This window comes from Chenopodium quinoa, unplaced genomic scaffold, assembly GCF_001683475.1.
Source record: "Chenopodium quinoa cultivar QQ74 unplaced genomic scaffold, ASM168347v1, whole genome shotgun sequence".
NCBI classification, from domain to species: Eukaryota; Viridiplantae; Streptophyta; class Magnoliopsida; order Caryophyllales; family Amaranthaceae; genus Chenopodium; species Chenopodium quinoa.
Window position 1 is genome coordinate 413,706 of NW_018744100.1, and position 21,846 is coordinate 435,551.

Here is a 21,846-nt window from a genome sequence, read left to right on the forward strand (position 1 = left end):
AATAAAATACTTCACAATCTAATATGATTTTATTACTGTATGTAGAACTATCAATCAGATCGGGTCACGGGTCATTTCGGGTCGAGTCACTTCAGGTTACGGGTCAATAAATGTTCACACTAGCCCAAAGTTTCAGGTTCGGGTCAACTCAACGAGCTTAGAACAATTTTTTGATTTGCCTTATTTTTGGCTAATTTTTAGAAATTTCTAATATTTCAAACTTACTTTGCTATTTTTTTATAATGTTTTAAATCAAGCATTTTCACCAATATTATTATTAGTCCTTATTTGCCTACTGCATAATTTAAATCATCACAAAATCACATCAATTTCTAACTAATTTTGTATCAATAATATATCTTAAAACTTGGTATATAGATAAAAAGTTTATCTTATAAATTCATTAAACTACTTGGGCATCGCATGGGACACCAAACTAGTATATATATAAAGGGGAGTTTTTTCTCGAGTTTTTAGAGCGCCATGTAGGATTTTATTTTTTAAAAAATTATTAGAGTAATATTTTTAAAACGCTACAATCGGATTATGCCACGTAAGATTAGTATTTTTAAAGCGCTACGTAGGATTATAAATTTAAAAAAAAATGCCACGTAAAAATAATAATTTTAAAACGCTACAATAAGATTATGCTACGTAAGATTAATTTTAATGCGTCACATAGGAAATTGTTATATTGTAGCCAATGAAAAAAAAGAATTGCAATTTATTTTAGATCAAAAATTTTATATTAATTATAAAAATAAAATCAACGCGTTTTTTGTGTGTCTGGCCCTATCGTGTGGCCGGCTGAGACAAACCCAAACACTGACCGAGTAACCCCCGACCGTCCGAGTAACCCTGATCGATTGAGTAACCCTTGATCAACCAAGTAACTGCTGACCAAGTAATCCCGACCACACAGTGTGACCAGCCACATATGAAACTTTGTGAAATAAAATATTATCCTTTTATATTACGAATTTTATCTAAATATGAGAAACAAAGTTAATAATTCATTTTATAATAAAAAATTCAAGTAGTAAGCAAGCGAATATCACAAAGTTTATTAGATAAATATACATTTAGTAAAATATTTTATTTGAAAAAATACAAACAATCCGTGCATCGCACGGGCTTCATCTAGTACAGAAAGGTGAGTTTTTCAAGATATTTTAAAGCGTCACATAAAAAAATATATTATATTTTAGCCAATGAAAAAAAAGAATTGCAATTTATTTTAGATCTAAGATTTTATATTAATAATAAAAATTAAATCAGCACATTTTTTGTGTGGCTGGCCATATCGTGTGGCCGACTGAGATATACCAAAACACTAACCGGGTAACCCTTGCCTGTCCGAGTAACCCTTGATTGATCGAGTAACCCTTGACCAACCGAGTAACCCCTACCCAAGTAATCTAGATCACACAGTGTGACCAACTACATATGAAATTTTGTGAAATAAAATAAAAAAATTCATATAGTAAACAAGCGAATGTCACAAAGTTTATCATATAAATATATATTTAGTAGAATTTTTTATTTGAAAAAATTCAAATAATCCGTGCATCGCACGGACTTTATCTAGTTGTTAGACAAATATCACAATGTAAGGATTATGTAACTAATATTCAAAGGGAAAAAAAATGTAAAGACTATAGTTCGGTTCTTACCAAGTATGTGAATCCAAGCATCAACTTACCTCATTATCACCTAATGTAAGGACTATAGTTTGGCACATGCACTAGTTTTATATGTTGCTAAAAAAACAATGTTCAAAATTTTAATATAAATAGTGAAAAGAAAAAAAAAAAAAACAGATGTGTCAATTATTTAGAAACGGAGGGAGTAATCTAACATTTCGCGTTGGATTGTCTATGCTTTGGGTTTTGAAAGCACTTACAAAGTTACAAGTATACTCATAAATATGCAGTATACAATCTATAACTAGTATTCTTTTCGTCCCTAATATTTTGCAACATTTGACTTATTTAGGTCTTCAAGACTCATATTCAAACGGTTTTATCTTTATCTTCATTAGCACGTTTAAAAATTTATAAAAACTAGATATTAATATAATTTACAGTGAGACGAATCCAATAAGATCCACATGACCATATTTTTACAATAGAGCAAAAATTAGCAAGACTTGAACTCAAGACCAACAAGTATTACGTCTGATTATGATAAAGTCTTACCACCTTAGCTATCCATATATTGTGTGAATTTACCCAACCAAATTATAGTTAACTGGGATAGGATGATTAGTCCTTAATTGTACTATTTGTTACATATCATAGGATAATTTAACAACTTTAATTTTGAATTTAAGAATTTTTTGTTAAATAGTCAATAGTTGATCATAGGGCTGAGCAAAATCATCCGAAAAACTGAAAATTCGATCCGTAACTGATTCGAAAATTAGGGTACCCGATCCGATAATTTGTTATTGGGTACGGTTATTGGGTATCATTTTAAAATTAACGGTTAACCGATCTAATAATCAATTTAATCTACTTAAATCTATTTATCCAAAAACTAAACTCTTACTTTAGTTCATAATTTGAATGATTAATAAAATATTAGTAATTTGGTCAAGATCGCGTGGTATTATTGTTAATTAGTGTTGAATGATATCATAATAACTAAATTATAAAGCCTAAATTTACATTATTAGATATCATATTAAGTATTCGATAACTGATCCGAAAATTTGGATACCCGAACTTATCGGTTCAGTTCATGGATATCGTTTTTAGTGTTATTGGTTGTCTGGTACCCGAACCAATAGCGTTAACGGTTTGAGTACCCGACCCATACTCATCTCTAGTTGATCAATATCTTTGAATCATACAAAGTAACATACAAAACATTGAATAGGGTCTCCTAATACAAATCTTTTTTCAATATATTAAAATTTCAAAGATGATTACCAATACATTAAGAAAAAACAATCGAAATTTAATTACAAACTAGTAACTCGGGGCTATCTCTCGACCCACACACTAGTTGTACTAGTTAATACTGAAAAAAATTATATACACTCGAGTGCATGGTGCACCTAAGGGTAATTCTTTGTTCATTTGATGATTAAATGAGCAATAATCATCAAAATGATCAAACAATACCCTTGGGTGCACCATGCACCCGGGTGTATATAACAATCTCTCAGCTAATACAGAGTACTAAGGGGGCGTTTGGTTCACAAAGTGGGTGGGTTTGGAATCAAGAATGGGGTTTAGGTGGTATCAGGTTGGAATTTGATACTTAATACCATGTGTTTGGTTCACTTTTGGAATGAAATATCTCACTATTCCCTCCTTTTATTTGATACCTAAGGCAATGGAATGGGTCAGATCCACCACCCAAGGTTTCTAAACCCTATACCTCATGGGTTTGAGGTATGGGTTTAAAATTCATACTTTTGACAACCAAACATAAGGTATGGCCCTAGTCCTTCTAAAGTCATACATCATACCTATATTTCACGAACCAAACACCCTCTAAATAGAAATGATGGGAAAATTCAAGTTTATCTATAAGATAAACATGGAAATATATCTCATCCAACAATATATTGTTTTATTTTTATTTTCAAAATAAAAAAAGTTAAAATTGTGAGAGGAGATTAACTTAGAATGTTAATATAAGAGATTTATTGGGGCTCCCTCGTTAAATGATCAAATTGTTAAAAAATAAAAAATAAAAAATAAAAAATTATAAATGATTAAATGCTGGCTGAAGAATTTTGGCATCAATTAAGGGCTTAAGGCCATCAGCTCCAAAAATAGAATTAAAGGTGCTACTTCAGTTTAGGGTTCTTCCGAGAATTTGGGGATTTACAAAATTTAGGGATTCGCAATTAATCCAAACAGTGTACAATTCAATCAATTTCCAGCGGAATGATACGAGCAATTTGAATATTTGATCGATTCACTGAAACAATTTCCTCTTCAGATGATGGCAGTAATGGAAGACAATCAGCAGGAGGTGGAGGAGAGAGAAATCGATAAAAATACGATCAAAGACAACGACAATGGCAACGATAACAGTATAACAATGGCGACGATGAGTCGGAAGGAGAAGAGGAAGGCATTGAAGAAGATGAAGAGGAAGCAAGTGAGGAAGGAGTTGCGAAGAAGGAGAGAGAAGAGGAGGAAGCTCGATTGAATGATCCTAAGAGCAGATGAGATTGCTGCGGTTGGAGCAAGAGGAGGCGGAGAGAATGGCGAGGGAGCGCATGGAGTTTGAGGAGAGAGAGAGGCAGTTTCTTCGAGCATTGGAGAAGGAGAAGAAGAAGCAGGAGGAGGAAGAAGAGGAGCGGTGTAAACTCGATGAGGAATCGAAGAAAGAGCTGGTTTGTATTCTTTGAATTTTGTTTATGTTTGATTGATTTAGTTGCTTTGAATTTGAGGTTGAGCGGATTGGAATTGCCGGTATGACTAGTATTATGATTGTAGTTTGATGACATAATGATCTTAGTTCTGTTATTGAAGTGAGCAGTATCGTTGGTGGTAGCTTTGATCCTTTTGCTAGTACTTGAGTGATGGTTAATCAACGCGGTTTTGATTACTGTGATAATTGATGAAAGTAACGCGTTTAAGGCATTAGCTAAATTTGTTCAATATACAATTTGAGGGTTTAAGTGGTGTGCTAAAACATTTTCCATGTTCTCAGCAATTTAATTGTGATTGATTAAATTTGTTATCATATGTATACCAAATCACCAACTGATTTTCATCTTGTGTGTAATCGTTCTCTTCTATATTGTTACATATAATTTGTAATATTATCTTAGGTGCTAGACAATTCATGTTCTTTTGCAGTTTTGCTAAATGTATGTTTTATGGAATGTTTGTTGCTAGGCTAATAATGAGAATGCTAGTGAGGCGAATGAAGATGATGATTGGGAATATATAGAAGAAGGACCAGCAGAAATAATATGGAAAGGAAACGAGATAATTGTTAAAAAGAAAAAAATCAGGGTGCCCAAGAAAGCTCCTGAGATTCTAAAAGAAAATCAGGTAATTGATGTGGAAAATAAGTTGGTTCTTTTGGGTTTGACAAATAGTGTCAATCCTAAAGTGTAAAGTACTTCTCAGGAAAGTGAAAGACCAATATCGAACCCTCTTGCTCCCCAGTCTGAAGCCTTTGAAGATTATAGGAGTGCGAAAGAGGTTCTAGAAAGTGTTGCGCAATAAGTTCCTAACTTTGGAACTGAGCAGGTTTGTGTTTATACTTGTTCTGTTACACATCATCTCTATTTTTTCTATTTTTAGGCATGATGTTCTCAAATCTCAACCATGTGAAAGGGGAAACATGTTGCACTTTCCCTCACCTGATCTCCTTTTGATACTTCTTTATGGCAGGATAAAGCACATTGCCCTTTCCATCTAAAAACTGGGGTTTGTCGCTTTGGAGCACGGTGTAGCAGAGTTCACTTCTACCCAGATAAAGCTTGTACAATACTGATTAAGAATATGTACAATGGTCCTGGTCTTGCTTGGGAGCAGGATGAAGGGCTTGAGGTCTGTTATTGAAGCCATTGGGTGGTTCTTGTATCCTGAATGCCATCTTATCTAGCTTTCAACCCACCCCCCTTATATTTATTCTTTTGCATGTTTTTAGATGCCAGTTTTATGTGGTTGAGTCTGCTTACTTGCTCAATATGAACTCTTTCTGAACCTTTTTCTGCTGACTAGACATCTCCAATCAAGTTCACAATTCAAATGTGTGAGGTGGAGATTGTTAAAATGGGAGTTTATATCCTATTTTCAATTTTTTTTTGGTCACTGAAACATTATTCATGGAATGTTAGGGTTAATTTTCTGCTTCTTTATTACTGCATTAAGCAATTGAATGCTATCCTTATTTTGATGTCATCAGAGTCCTGCTCAAATGAGTGGAACTTTCCTTAACAGCCAATAGTCTACTGGGGAATTTTGTAGGTGCTGAAGATGGACAACTGAAGCTACATCCCATTATATCATGATGGGTTTTCTTTTCATTGCTTTCAATTGACATGCTGCAATGGTGGAACTTTAAAATGTATTTTAGGAAGTTGAAGGTTTGAACCTTAACCCCCTATTGCGAAGAAAAATAAACTAAGACAACTTATTAATAGGCAACAATGTCCAATATGCATTTATGGGTAACACATGCTTTTTATAATGACTTGGAAATCTTCTGCCTTTGGCCTGTTCTTTAGCTCTGCACTGATCTTTTGGGTGACTGGACTTTTGCATGACTTGGTAGACTTTTTTTTTTTTTTTTTTTTTTTTTTTTTTTTTTTTTTTTTTTTGGCAGTTTTAGATTTGCATCCTTGTTCATATTCAGTCCCTATCCTTTTTTTTTTATTTTTATAATTACCAAGGCTGTAGTAAATGGTATATTAGTATATAATGTAATATATATTGTAAAATCACTATTATGTTACTGGTTTATAGCCATATGTGTCTAGAATCTCCTTTTTCTTTCTCTTGCCGCCCCCCCCCCCCCCAAAAAAAAAAGAACGGAAAAATTGAAGAGAGCAGATTGTGACAAGCTAGAAAGAGAGTATTGATACTTTTTAACTTAAAAGGAAGCGGACACTAGCAGCACAAGCAACGATTAATACTCTGTCATTCATTTGATCTTTATGTCATTCTTTACAATTAGGAGAAACAGCATATCCCAACATTAAACTAGATGCATGTTTTGGATAACTTTAGTACAAAGAAAGGAGAGAAAGTTAAGTTATGCCTTTGTGCCTCTTTAAAAAAAACCATCTTTCTAAGAAGTCATGAGTTTAACTAGTTTTGTATTGTGGATAGGAACATCATTTGTGGTATACTATACTTCCTTTGTTCGAAATTAGTTGACACCTTTCTTTTTGGCATACATGTATAGATACCTTTATCGGTTTACCCTAACCTTACCAACCAACCCTTCACCTTGGCGGCTTGGCCAATCAGCTTGGCAAGTTAACAGAACCACGCCACCACCCAAATCTCCGTCTACTCTCTGCCATCCCAACCCCATCCTTGTCATCATCTTCTTCTTCACCATAAAACTTATCTCTTTTCCTTTTCTATCACAAGAGTCACAACCCAACTATTGCCATCTTAATGTCACTATTGTCAACCTCACAAGTCACAACCCGTACCTGTCACTGCCCAGCCACTCCCTTATCGTCATCTTGTGTGGTTGAGATTTCTAGACCCCCGTTTGAAAAATCTCCATAGAAGCGAAAGGAGAGAGATTGGAGAAAGAGAGCGGCTAATTGAGTTAGGGTGTCAAAATTGGATTGAGTTAGGGCAGAGACTCACACAATAACACTCGTGGGAGGTTTTGTTGGTGATGAAGTTGATAAACTCCATCACACAATTTTTCTTTGAGCCTTCGCATCTTTCGAGATTTTAGCCATTAAAAATGCTGCTTGTTTTTGAAGGAGAGGGAAAGAAAGAAAGGGTGAATGGGGTTGGCTGAATCACAGGGGATCTGTTGGAGTGGTGGTCATTGTCAGAGATTTGATGGTAGTGGTGATGGCGGTGGAGGTGGAGAGGGAAAGATGATGAAGATTGATGCTGTGATCACTGAGGAGTGATCATGGTGATGATAGGAGAGAGAAGAGGAGTTCGTGAAATTAGTGAGGGGTAAATTTGATAATTTAAAATATAAACTTACCCAAGATAGAAATGGGTCAAAAAGGAATACGTGTCAACTAATTTGCAACGGAGGAAGTACAATTTAACAATGTGCTTGAGATGAAGGGGTAGGAAGTATTATTTAAGAATGTGCTTAAGATGAAGTGGTAAAGGGAAAGCTCATACTAGCGAAAGTCTGTTTCTGCCTATGCAGCTTAACTTTCAGACTAGATTAAATTGTTATGATGATGAAACAAATCATAGAAATACTCTCTGTCCTCGTTCACTTTTCATATTTTCTATTGCTGTTTGTATCATGTTCTTTTGTTCTAAGGGGAAGTGAAATTGCTCTCCCTTTTCTGTGGCCTTTTATTTGATCCCTTTCGCATTCTGTTATGTTTTACTGATGAATGATAATCAAAGTAAAGCACTCAATTTTCTTTATCTTTTTTTTTACTAGTAAATTTTTTCTGAATTTTTTTTTTTTAATATCTTATCTACTTGCTCGCATTTACTTGAAGAAGTGATTGCTGAATGCTTTGCTTTCTTTGTTAGCATACGGATGAGGAGGTAAAGCAGAGTTTTGAAGACTTTTACGAGGATGTTCATACAGAATTTTTGAAGTTTGGAGAACTTGTGAACTTCAAGGTGATTTTAGTGCTTATGGATGTGCTCAGTTTTCTTCTATTGACCTCTCCTTAATCACAATTCATAATTGGGCACAGTTACTTAAGACAGTCCTTTGTTCACAAAAGAGAGCGCCTAAATTTTATTGTGTTGTTTGTCATGCTGCCCCACTCTATTTTCCCCTGTTGTTAAGGGGTTGAAGGACTTATTGACTTTTGGCATTGTCAATGAAGCATGTCACTTCTACTTGCTTATGTCATACAGAGTTATTAATTGTCAGCTAACTTCAGACTAGCTGTGTACTCTGTAAACAGTTTCCTGGCGCTTTAGTATCAGTTGTTCTATTGAATATCTAGTTATGTAGTATCACTTCTACTTCCCCATGATGTATTGTTGAGGAACTTTTGTAATCCTGACCTGATTGCTTTTCACAGGTGTGCAAAAATGGTTCTTCCCATTTGCGGGGTAATGTATATGTGCATTATAAGTCATTGGAATCAGCTATGCTTGCATACCAGTCTACCAATGGTCGATATTTTGCCGGGAAACTGGTAAGGTGGTGTCCTGTTGCTATCCTTTGAGTGAATGTGTGCGCGTGCGTGTGTTTGTGTGTGTGTGCATTTCACATGATATAGTTCTCAGAATGATAAGGCGTTGGATACATTTCATTCTGAGTGCTATATCATGTGGAATTGACTTGCAATGGATAGGTTCCTTATTCAATTACCTTATTAGAGGACAGAAAAGTGAATTTCCTAGTTGCATTATAAGTCTCTCGTGATGTTCTAGAATTAGCTTGAAAATAGGATGAGAAAATCGCATGTAAAACATTTACTATGCATGAAATTGGTAACTTTTCGGGCAAATTCCAAAATAATTAGTTTGATATCTGCAGCAGATGCATGTGTAAATGAAGATTTATGTACTAATTGCAAATTGTTCTTGACAGCTGACCTGTGAATTTATTAATGTGATGAGATGGAGGGTTGCTATTTGTGGGGAGTATATGAAGTCAAGGTTCAAGGTATGGTCACAAACTTGGGATTGAATTTTCCCAGGTTGATCACCATTTACTTTCGCCTTTAATGCTTTTTAGAGTGCTTTGACAAGTAATATAATGAACAGTGATCTTTATATTTATATGTTTGTATTTCTATAACAGAGTTGTTCTCGGGGATCAGCTTGCAATTTTATCCATTGCTTCCGAAATCCTGGTGGAGATTATGAATGGGCTGACTGGGATAAACCAGCCCCGAGGTACTGGCTTAAGAAGATGGCTGCTTTATTTGGATACACTAGTGACGATTTCACAGATGAAGTTTGTCTGAGGTGTGTGATAAGTTTATGAAGATAATATGTGTCTAATGCCTATATATTTCCATTTTGCATATCTTCAATGTTTGCTTTCAAGTATATATTGCCTTAATTATAGCTTATTGTTCTCTCTCTGAAAAGTGAGCAACTGTTTTGCTTAAATAAAGTTTATTGCTTCCTGTCTAGAAAATGTATTGAGGGTTCATTTAAATTTTATGAAGTTACCATGTAACATATAAAATGTATGAGGTAAACTGGTAAATTTCTCTGTGAAATAGTGAGTAAGTATTATGATTGAGCCTAAATATAGCAGAAAATGTATTAGTGGGTTTATTTAATTGGAAATGACTTTTACAGATGCAGTGATCAACAAATATAGATCATGACAGAGTAGCCTACTTGATAGATGTTGCTGAGACGGTTATCGCGGCTCTTTATTTCCTAAACTTTTCCTGTCTATGCAGGATTGACAAACATAGTGACAACCATTTCATGTCAAAAAAATAAAAAAAGTAGTGATGCTGTTTTTAGGTTAAAAAACTAGAATAGTTTTGTGTTGGCATCCATTTGCTAGCAATTGAGCTTTCTGTATATATATATATATATATATATATATATATATATATATATATATATATATATTTTGTACACATACTTTACTCATTTTCTTTTTTATAAACAGCCTTATAATAACTTCACTAAACTAAGATAATACCTCTTGACTATAACTGTGCCCATAGCGTCTGCAGTAGTATGAAATAGTTTGAGTAATACCATAATCTTGACTTCCCTGGATTGCCCCTGAGCAATCTACAGTTGAGTGTGTCACGGTTGTGAAACATGAAAGAAGAATGCATGAATTTTTCTGACATCAAAGGAATTGACATCTATTATATGAGGAATAAAAGCCCCTATTGTCTGAGGTGGCTTATTACCAACCACCCCCCCACCCCGCTCCTTCCCTCCCCCCCAACCCCAAACAGGCCTTTGACAGCCATTGACTTGTGGGGAAAATTTTGTATTTTGTTAATTTGCAGTACAATGAATAAGATTAATTGGATGGGATCTGTGAGGGAGCAATTTTTAGATTCTACCTTTGCTGCTCTTTTGACTTATACGAGAGTATTATTTTATTTTGGCTGAATCTTGGTCTTTGCTTTATTGTTATTTTTAAAAATCCCCTTCAGCCTTCTCACTCACCTTCACATGTATGTAAATGTTTGCGTTCTACCATCAATGAGGAGTCCTTTTTAATAACAAGTTTCATTCACCTACTGTTATAATGCTTTATCACCTTTATGTACCCACATTTTGCTCAATAGTGCATGTTATTTATGTTTCGTCTTTTGTATCAGGTACCATTCAAGGAGATCAAGGTCCAGGGGTTTAGACATCCCTCATAGGAAAAGTTTATCTGATGAGGATGATGGTTACAAGAGTAGGCGCGGAAGGCACAGTCCGCACAGAGGAGATGGCAGAGAGACCAGCAATCTTGGCAAGGAGATGCAAAAAGAAAGAACCTATCTAGATTATCGTTGCTTTAAGCACAGTGAAACTGATAATGTTGATGTATCAGAGGGGATCACTGATGGTCATAGATCTGTTGTTGGCATAAAGAAAAGCTCGAAAAAGAGGAAAAGGGAACGAGTGTCAGCAGACCAAGACAACAAGAATAGAAAGAAAAGTTGAAGCTATAAAAATGTTTGTGTTTTACCATCAATGAGAAATCCTTTTTATTTAATTATTTACCTACTTAAATGCTTTATGTACCCACACTCTGCTTAATAGTGCAAGTTATTTATGTTTGGTCATTTGTGTCAGGTACCATTCAAGGAGATCAAGGTCTAGGGGTTTAGACAGCCCTCATAGGAAAAGCTGGTCTGATGAAGATGATGGTTACAAAAGAAGGCGTGGAAGGTACAGTCCACGCAGAGGAGATGACAGAGAGACCAGCAATCTTGACAGGGAGATGCAAGAAGAAAGAAGAACATGTCAAGATTCTCGTTTCGATGTATCAGAGGGGAGCACTGATGGTCAGGGATATGTTGCTGGCACAAAGAGAAGCTCACAAAAGAGGGAAAGAGAGAGATTGTTTACAGACCAAGACAACAAAAGTAGAAAAGTTGATGCTAATTCTTCCAAAGGTGAGATTGCAGAGGGAGGAGTAAGTGACAGATACCATGAACACAAGAGTAGAAGCTCAAGTAGGCAGAACGGAGTTGCAGAGTCAGCTCGTGAATGTCCCCACAATAAAGTTGACAAATCTGATGTGGGAAAGAGTCCTTATGGAGAAAAGAATTATGATGAATTTCATAGATATAAAGATAAACGTGTCACTGCAAAGAAAATTGAGGCAGCCTCCTTAAATAACTCTCATGGTGATAGTCAGGACAATGAGGAAGATGGACACCACAGTCGTAGTAAGGAAAAAACAAGGATGATGAAAGATGAAGCAGAATCATCTAGCAGTGCTTCTCAATGTTCTGATGATAGTAGGCTTGTAAAGGTCGAAAAGAGGCAACAAAAGAAAAGAAGAAAAAGTTCGAGGTTTAAGGATAAGACACGTGCTCAAAAGGATGTAAGAAAAAGCTCAAGGCTACAGAAACAGTCAGGCTCTACAGACACAGAGAGTGATGGGGATGATGATAGACACCATAGACATAGTAGAATACATTCAAGACCCATGATATATGATGTAGAATCATCAGATGGAAATAAGCTTGGCAGGTATGAGAAAAGATCCCACAAGAGTCGAAGAACAAGGTCTAGGTCCAAGTCCAAGAAAGAGTCAGATTTTGCAGATACAAAGAGAAATAGAGAGAGGATTGATGAAGAAGATAGGCATTGTGGACACAGAAGTGCCCAGCACCATGTCAAGGAGCCGGGCATGTCAGAAGTTGTTCTAATGCATACAGGGGCTTAGTTGAAGTTGATGTTGAGAATTTTGTTTCTATTGATAGGTCCAGAAGTTACTGCGGGACTTGTAATCAAACTGCAAGATCTGATTTCATGAATCCTGATGTTCAAGGAGGGATTTTATGTAGATCTAGTGATGGAGACAAGCTCCATGATTCAAGTAACAGGGATTCGGCACCTGAAAGAGAACGCAAAAGGCCTGATGAAGAACGTATGTTACAGGTTTATAGAAGTGATGAGGAAGCTACTGCACCTGGAATGGTGGCAACTAGTTTGGTGCATACCAGCTTTAAGGGCACTGATAATGAGGCGAAGGGTGAGCTTGAAAAGGCTTGTCGTCTTGCTGCTTTGAAGAAGTTAGAAGAGATTAGAATGAAGAAAGATACTCAGACTTTTCACCGTAGGGAGCCTATTGAAAGTTTGAAAATTTGCACCGAAGAAAATATACATGGTAGAGTCCTGGAGAAAGCTAATTCAAGTAAAGTGGAAGTATGTGAAATTTCTATAAAGAGAAGGATTTAGTATTCAATGAGGTCAGTAAATCTTCAGGTTAATAATTTGTGCCCTTGTTTTGCCAGCCAATATCTGAATATCGGAAAGCCTTCTACATAATGCTGTAAAGTGTAAAGTAGAGCAAGGTATGCTATTGCCATCAGATGCCTGTCTGGATGTTCCTGTATTTTGCAGAAACGATGTATCACCATTCTTCAGGTGTATGTCTCCATTTATGATGGTTGTGTGAAGTGTTCATTTCTTTGGAAAGTTCCTCATCTTGTATATACTTCATACACTTTAAGGGCTGTTAGGCTTTTAGATTTTGAGATGAAAAAACAGCAAAAGGAAACAAAAATTATTGAGATAGAGCATGGAAGAAATTTTGTTCATTCCAATATGGTAAAAAATGCCTCTGGTTAATGTTTCTCATTATAAAACCTTAAAATAGAGTGTATGTCCTACATAATCCCATTCCCCACCTATATGGTATTCCAATTGTTTGTGGTCGCAACAGCCAAAGATCAGCTTCTTACTCTTACCAGGAAATTCATTTGTAGACCTGGTAATCTGGTATGGTGTTGCAAGAGATGTGAGACTAAGATTCACATTGCTCATCAGAGGTTTATTTATCACCATATACGTCCATAAAAATTTATTGAATATTTTTAGGGTTAGGAGGAATAAGTACATAAAAGATTATAAGGGATGATGCTGGAAGGGTGCTAGTGGTGGCGATGCGAAGAGAGAAAGGGGGCTCTGATGATATGGTGGAAGATCTTGCTGCTAGACTTGGTGTCACAGTGGCAAGGAGTCTTGGCTACAAGCAAGTGGTAGTGCGAATATGTGTGATACAATTCGAAGAAATGTAGAGGAGCACCTCTTGATCTGATCATTGAAGGTATTTGCTTTATGGGAGATGACTTTGGACCATGCAACCATGTAAAAAGATCCGGGAATTTTGTGGCTCACTTAACTGCTAGATTAGTCCCAATTGATTGGGTAAAGCAACTGCAACCTTAGCAGATTTTGACATTGTTCAAGAATAGCTTTTCTCACAAATAATATGCACCCCCGAGGCCCGAGCCTCTTCTTCCTTTCAAAAAATTTAGAGGATCTGATTTGGTCTAATTCTATTGTAAATAGGTACTTGTAATAAATATACATAGTATGTAAGGTGAAGAGAACTCAACCTAAGTGACCTAAGTGTCAACTAAGTGCAGTTTCGATCCTTGATTAACAAGTCCTTTATGATGTGGATAACTCCAAAAGAGATTATAAGTCATGCTCATCTTTCCTTGTAAGCACCCAACTAATTTTCATTAGGTCAACATTATGCTTTCTTTCCCAACAATTTACATGTACTGTATTGGAAGTAGAAATAGGATATTTTTGTGTGGTCAGAAAATAGGCCGTTTGGTAAGATTTCTTACAATTTGTGAAATCCAATTGAAGTTAGTTGGTACACGCTGATTTCCATCTAAGCATAAGTAGATTATTGAAAGAGCTTTAAATACCAGTATGTAAAAGCATCAGTAGGGCATTCGAATATCCAAGGAACAGTTACATATTTAGATGATAATATGAATGTAAGCAATAACTTGGAGAGAACATGATGATTACAGCAAATCTAAAAGATACAAAAAGAATACATGGTGACCAAAGACTGATACAGGCAGATTTAGCACTTGAGGAATCACCACTCCCTGCATTTACATGAGATATTATGCAGGATAAAGCCGTAAACCTTCATTTCAGACACGACTCCTAACTCCGTCAGATTCAACCATCTGTACAAGTATATATTACAATTGAAAGGGTGTACAAACCGCATTCTATATATGATTCCTGCAAGAACCGTAAACAAGTGAGGGACTCAGGGATTCGCAAACCAGAGACATAAGGGGTTTTTATTATCAAAATATTATACCTGCAATACATCACAAGTTTAAACAGTTGGTCTCTTGCTTGAAACTTCTTTCGTCAGAACATCTCCCTTCTCCTACAAGCAAATCCCAAATTTCAGTGTTTATACACAGCAGTTGCCTGTGACTGTGAAGTTCAGTCAAATAATTACTACTTCATATTAGTTAGATGCTTACCACTGTAACAGCAATTCATAAACAAGGTGCCAATATAGTTTAGTTCATGACTATGATTCATGATCTCATGACATAATAATGCAATTTATACTTCCCACAAGCTAATTATATAACTAACTGAAGTTGATTGGTGGTCGAATAATCGGGAAATCAGTGTGGCACAACTCTGTTTTTCTTCAATTTCATTCACATCAAGAATATTTTAACGTGTTATGCCTTTAAAAACTCAAATAGCATCAAAATTTGCATACCACCATCTCCTCAACTGAACCACAAGTAATTTAACTATGTTAGGTGATCTCTTCATATTACAAATTACTCCAGGTAACCTTATGGGTTTCATGGTTCATGGACTGCTCACAGTACCCAACTAAGAGAGTATTGCACGCATTTCAAAAACAGGTAACTCTAAACTTTGGACATAAATCCATAAACGTCTCTCTCTCTCTCTCTCTCTCTCTCTCTCTCTCTCTCTCTCTTCAGAAATTATTGTTCTATGTTTTATAGCTCATTTGAAATATATTGAGGGTAATTAAAGAAAAAGAAAACAAACAGTGGCAAAATGAATGGAATAGAAAAGCAAATGGATACAGAAATTTTGTCTTAAAAACCTTCACTAAACAAAGCTAACAATGGAATTAGAAAGATTCATGCTCATCCAATTAGATATGAGATACTGTTAAAATCAACACCAAAAGTCAAGAAAAATATCACAATTTCTCATAGTCAGCCTGTGCGTTCCCTCCCAAATTTGTTTTCATGATAAAAACTCTATAAACCAATGACATAAAAGTGGCAAAACATCCGGATTATTGACTAGAATGAGCCTTAACTGGGCCTCAAACATAACATCATGTATCTAGAGCCCACCTTTCAAGGCTTGAAGCAGTTGTTAACAGCTAAAAAGGCAAGTCAAGTTGGCTATTGAGATAAACTATATTAATTGAGTCCAACATCTGTTCCTCATTATCAAGTTAGCCTAAGACTAATCTATCCTGCATTCTACAGGTCAATTGAAGCCACCAATACTTATTGAATTGAAGAGCTTATTCCCAAGACAATAATATCCTTATCATACTTTAGTAGCAGAAACAGTATATGAGGAAAATGCAGAAGTCCTCAACAATGATTTTAATCTCATCAGTCTAGAAAGAAATGTCCCCTTGGAAACAATTTGTTATTCAACATTTCAACTACTTGATAGAGTAACTATGTAAGTGCAGGTATGTTACACCCCCCTCCCCACCCCCAACAAACACACACACAATAAGTAAATTACTTCCACAGTCTATATAAGATATGTTTTACACAAGGAATCAAGTCTCATGGACATTGGTCACTAGTCACCTTCTCAGCTTTGAACGGACTTGAAGTTCCCAAGGCTACTTATACCTAACAAAAAAAGGCTTTGACTAAAGAACCAGGGATTTGAGTAAATGGATTTGTGCACGCAGGATATTAACTCCCTTTAAGGTCAACATTTCTTAGTTTCAAGGGGGGTGAAATTATGACAATCCCCAGGTGTACTCTTTGCACAAATAATATACCTCTATATAGATAACACCAATACCAAGCTATCGGGCTTGAAATAAATATCAATTCTCAACAAGGTAAACCCAAAAAAGACTACGTACAACTGTACAAGATACAAATTCCAAATTTCCTATAATGGATGAAGTACAAACACCAGTCTTTCTAATGGTTATCTTGGAAGCTATACTTTCTCTGCAAAACCTGCTAAAGCTCAATGAAGTCACAAAGAGAACCTGTCACAATCAGCAGCAACAAAGAAGACCTTGTAAAGATCCAACTAAATGCAATGCCTTTATGCATAACAGCCCTTTGATTTTTGACATAGTTTTAATGAGACGGCAATTTCTGTAGGCAAAGAGACAGGACATGGCCATTTCATGGCACACCACGAACCTCACGCAATTTTTCCTCTATGGACACTTGTAGAAGATATTGTGCACCTCGTTCATACTCGAACAAAGACCATTGCATATACTATGATATATAGCGAAATCTTTTCAAATTTCACTGTTTTATTTATGTGTCTGTATCACACCTATACCCGAGTCCATTTCTGATTCCACACAAAATACCCAGTTAAGGACTATAAATCAGGCAAAGATCCAGAACACCCACAAAGAAATAGCAACTATCAATCGAAAACATATACAATTTACTCAAATCCACAAAAGAGGAATCACTTTACTTCTGTATGACACATTCTAAACCCACAACAAATCATACATTCATACTACAAGATTAAATCTACAATAAAGCTAAGAAATGGGCAATTCTGGGACAATTGATTACAACCAAGTTCATTTTCCTTCAAAACACAATAACGCCGCCATTTCACTACAATTTCTAACACATGCATGAAAATTTCTATAAACATTGAAATAAAACATCAGGATATTGCATAAAAATCTCAAAAAATTAAATCAAAGAAGAAAAAAAAAAAAACATACCATTCCTTTAAATTCATAATAATCATTCAATGCCCATTGATATCTCGATTGATCCAACCCCAACCAATTCGCCACGTACTCATCTACACTCGCATGAACTAAATTTTCCCAAAAAAAGAAAAAAAGTAAGTAAAAAAAAAACCCAAAAGAAGTAACAATAAAGTGCGCAATTAAAGAATCCAGGAAAAGGGAAAATAGGTTAAAACGGTACCGTTTTGAGCTTTAGCAATGGCTTCCCAGAAGAAAGCGAAGCGGTCACCGGCAGTTTCGAACTTGGCCGGTGGCGGCTGAACCGGCGGCGGAGAATTGACGGTGATATTTTTGTGGGGTTGTGAAATGACGGCGGGAGGAGCTTCGGAAGTGGGTTTAGGGGTCGTCGGAGGAGTAAGAAAGACTGTGTATGGTCCGATCTTACCTATTGCCGGCGGCGGAGTTGGCGGCGGAGGTGATGTTGGGTCGTTCAATTTCGCCATTTTCCGGCGAGGGAGGAGAGAGAATGAGAGAGTGAGGGAGTAGTGTGAAGAGGAAAGAGGTATTTTTTTAACGAGTTTAAAAAGTAGATTTTGTAATACCATAAGGGTGAACATTAATCGGGTACCCGTATCGTTAACACTATCGGTTTGAGTATTCGACAACCAATAACATTAAGTATGAGATTTATTAACCGAACCGATAAGTTTGGGTATCTGAATTTTAGGTATTCGGATTTTCGGATCGGTTATCGGGTACCCAATATGCTATACAATAATGACAATTTAGACTTTATAATCTAGTTATTATGATATCATTCAACATTAATTAACAATAATACCACATGATTATGACCAAATTACTAATAATATTACTAACCATTTAAATTATGAAGTAAAGTAAGAGTTTAGATTTTAAATAAATAGATTTAAGTAGGAAAAAAATAAAAAAAAATTGCTTATCAGATCGGATCGGGTAACTATTAATTTTAAAATGATACCCAACAATCGTACCCGATAACAAATTATAAGATCGGGTACCCGAACTGTTATGGTTATCGGAACGGGTACCCTAATTTTCGGTTCGGTTACGATTCGGATTTTCGAATAATTTTGCTCAGCCCTATTGGGAAGTACCAAAAATATTTTTTTTTTAAAAAAAAAAAACTAAAAAATTGGTTAAAAAGACACTTTTTTAGTGTTTAGGATTTGTTTTCTTCACTTTACGCCATAATATCAAATTATTAATGGTTTAAAAAATAAATTGGCAAGTAAATTTGAATGATTTTTTTTTTTGGACGGGAAATGAAATTTGTCATCAGTATATGAGCAAGTATGTAATATGTGATCAATGCTAAGTTCAGTCATATCTAATATCTATACATTAGATCATATAACTCCGTTACAGAGATTAACACAAATTTAGACAAGATTAAATCATACGGCATACGAATTGAAGTATCAAAAAGGTGTCTTGTCAAAAAAAAAAAAAAAAAAAAAAGGTGTTGCTGAACTTTATGTTGTGTGGTAGTGTAACTTGTGGATACATTTGCGATGCGAAACAACAATATGAATGATGAAATGAATTTAATATACAAAACCATAGTTTAGGGAAAAAAAAAAGTACTATTTATTATTTGAAGAAAAAAAAAAGGCAAGTTATGATATTATTTAGGAAAAATTGATGGAAATAAGTCAATTTTTGCTCAATCTACACAAAATAAGTCTACCTTTAAAAAATTCTAAAATAAGTTAAACTTTAGTACAAAAGGTATATTTTAACCTGTTATATTTTTAACAAGTTTAGTTATATTTTAACCTGCTACAAAAGGTGGAATGGTGATGTGGCAAGGTTTGCTCCAGTTTTTTTTTTTTTTTTTTTTTTTTTACCTTTTATTTTCTTAGTTGTTTTGTTCTTCATTACTGTACGAAATGTTACAAGTTACAACCGTTATTCTTCCTTTATCTTACTTTTTTACTTGCTTACTTTTTCATCCCAAAAAACTTACGACTTATTTTCTTATATTTTTAGTTAAGTTAATATTATTATTATTATTATTATAAAAGCACAGTAGATCGAATACTCAATGTAAGGCTTTTAGAAGGATTAACGTGAGAAATCATGTGGAAGTTCTACAATATCTGACTTTTGTGTGGTATATTATATTGTATCCAAACGTAACTCGTTTTGTAGCATTTAATTATTCATGAATTTTCCTAGTAAAGTTTGGACACACGAAATATTACAATATTAAAAGTGTTCGAAACAAAAACACGACATAAGTCCAAAATACCTAAGAAAGAACATAAATAACAAGTTTAATTGTCGTGTACTACATAAATTTCGTAGAAAAGTTTAGTCATACATAAGTACATTATAACCAAATACCTACATAGCAAATGAAATGTTTGAGCATAAAACTAAACTATTACATCAAATTTGTTTGACTTGCTTGTGTTCCAATGCAAGTGCCATCAGTTAATTAGCACCCCTGGTTTTAATCACATAGCTGGTTTTTTCCTTTCCCCTTTCCTCTTCCGATTGTAGGACCACCATTATTAGATGTTCCCGTACCATTTGCAACATCATCAACAGCACCATTACCTCCTATACCCCTTCCATTTGAGCAGTGAGTTTAGTTCATATATTATCAAGATTGTCTTTTTAAAGAAACAAATAATTCCCATAACTTAAATTTTAGAAAAGTTAGGGCTAGCATTCAAACCTGCTGTTTTTAAATTTAACTATTTTATCGCTTTCAATTTTGCTCGCAGTCAATGAAGAAGTACGAAGGTTGCTGAAGCTCAATTATGGTAGAAAGCTTGACATGGAATTTCGTAATGGAGATGAATATGATGATGGACTCTAGAATGACCTTCCTTTTTTTTCCCCTTACTGATGATGGCGTTGATGGTTTTTTCACTTTGTTCTTTTGGAGTAAATGAAGTTAGGTAAGTGATGTAAGGTAATTGTATTCTTTAAAAAAAAAAAAGGTAAAATGAGGTGGGTACTGGGTAGTTAGGTAAGTAATTGTAAGGTAAATATTTTTGGGAGATAAAAGGTCCTAAGTTACCTGTTCACTGAAATATAATAGGTTACCGTCAAAAAAACTTATTAAAAATAAAAGGGTATTAAAGGTAAACTTATTTTAGAATTTTTTAAAGGTAGGCTTATTTTGGATAGATCGAGAAAAGGTACTGTCAAATTTTGTGTAAATGATTTCCTTGATTTGTATTCCATAACAACAGAGTATATATAATACAAGCTAAGAGTAACCTAAAACCCAATTAGGACTTAAGTACATAAAACATAATATTGACCAACACTCCCCCTCAAGTAGGAGCATGGAGATCATAAATGCCCAACTTGCGAAGTAGATACAAAAATTTCCGCTTGCCTAAAGCCTTGGTAAATATGTCGGCTAGTTGCTCATCTGTTGAAACATGACTAGGAGATATAATCCCTTCCTGAATAGCATCCCGAACATAATGACAATCAACCTCAATATGCTTAGTACATTCATGAAACACAGGATTTTGAGCAATATGAAGAGCCGACTTACTATCACAGAATAGGTCCATACCACGTGGGTGCGCCACTCCCAAACTAGCAAGTAAGGCTTTTAACCATTTCAACTCTGAAGTTATGGCTTCCATGGACCGATACTCGGCCTCCGCGGATGATTTAGATACGGTATGTTGTTTCTTGGTTTTCCAAGACACGGGAGAACTATCGAGAAACACGAGCCAACCGGTGAGGGACCGCCGAGTCAAAGGGCAACTAGCCCAATCCGAATCACACCACCCGAACAAGAAAAGAGAACCATCAACACGAAGTAGAATGCCTTGACCCGGACACCCCTTCAAGTAGCGCACGACTCAAATGGCAGCATCCCAGTGTTCTTGCCTTGGTACTTGCATGAATTGCGCCAAGATGTTCACAGTGTAGGCCAGGTCAGGACGAGTGAAAGATAAGTAAATCAAACGTCCTACGAGCCGCTTGTACCATTTTGGATCGGCAAGGACCTCACCCTTAGCGAGAGCAAGAGTGTGGTTTTGCTCGATAGGAATTCCCGAAGGCTTTGAGGCCAACAGACCCGCCTCTGCAATAATATCAATTGTGTACTTTCACTGACATAAATAAATGCCCAAATCCTTCATATGAAAACATTCACCCAAATATCGTTTAAAAGATGTAATTGCGGAAGAATCATTACCAGAGATGATTAGATCGTCGACGTACACAAGTACATTAAGCTGAATCTTACCGTGAGTCAGAGTGAATAGGGAGTAATCTGGATATGACTGAAGGAAACCATAC

At 35.4% G+C, this 21,846-nt stretch overlaps 3 protein-coding genes and 1 pseudogene across 4 annotated transcripts; 3 read left to right on the forward strand and 1 right to left on the reverse strand.

Annotated features, from left to right (window-relative positions):
* Positions 1-3,472: 3,472 nt before the first annotated feature.
* On the forward strand, positions 3,473-13,335 carry LOC110692260 (annotated as a pseudogene).
* LOC110692348 (uncharacterized protein DDB_G0283697-like) lies at positions 11,266-13,372 on the forward strand. Its single transcript, XM_021869355.1, has 2 exons — positions 11,266-11,273; positions 11,388-13,372. Exons 1-2 carry the CDS (start codon positions 11,266-11,268, stop codon positions 12,487-12,489), a joined length of 1,110 nt encoding a protein of 369 aa, XP_021725047.1. The 3' UTR covers positions 12,490-13,372.
* Positions 12,509-13,406, forward strand: LOC110692262. Its single transcript, XM_021869259.1, has one exon. It carries the CDS (start codon positions 12,576-12,578, stop codon positions 13,002-13,004), a length of 429 nt encoding a protein of 142 aa, XP_021724951.1. The 5' UTR covers positions 12,509-12,575; the 3' UTR covers positions 13,005-13,406.
* A 1,090-nt stretch (positions 13,407-14,496) lies between these two features.
* LOC110692261 lies at positions 14,497-18,115 on the reverse strand. 2 transcript variants are annotated; one of them, XM_021869258.1, is made up of 4 exons: positions 17,768-18,115; positions 17,557-17,654; positions 14,905-14,976; positions 14,497-14,831 (listed from the first exon to the last, which is right to left on the reverse strand). In XM_021869258.1, the coding sequence occupies exons 1-3, from the start codon at positions 18,027-18,029 to the stop codon at positions 14,923-14,925; spliced, it is 414 nt and encodes a 137-aa protein (XP_021724950.1). In that variant the 5' UTR covers positions 18,030-18,115; the 3' UTR covers positions 14,497-14,831; positions 14,905-14,922. The 2 variants fall into 2 exon arrangements, with proteins under 2 accessions (XP_021724950.1, XP_021724948.1); XM_021869256.1 differs by having other exon boundaries at positions 14,497-14,822; positions 17,768-18,114.
* Positions 18,116-21,846: the final 3,731 nt, after the last annotated feature.

Bases quoted from the DNA above. Each gene is read 5' to 3' on its own strand.
- LOC110692262 (XM_021869259.1), top strand. From the start codon at position 12,576: ATGAATCCTGATGTTCAAGGAGGGATTTTATGTAGATCTAGTGATGGA.
- LOC110692261 (XM_021869258.1), bottom strand. From the start codon at position 18,029: ATGGCGAAATTGAACGACCCAACATCACCTCCGCCGCCAACTCCGCCG. The intron at 17,655-17,767 runs GTACCGTTTTAA...GGGAAAATTTAG, and splicing joins CATTGCTAAAGCTCAAAACG to TTCATGCGAGTGTAGATGAG. The intron at 14,977-17,556 runs GTATGTTTTTTT...ATTTGCTTGTAG, and splicing joins ATTATGAATTTAAAGGAATG to GAGAAGGGAGATGTTCTGAC.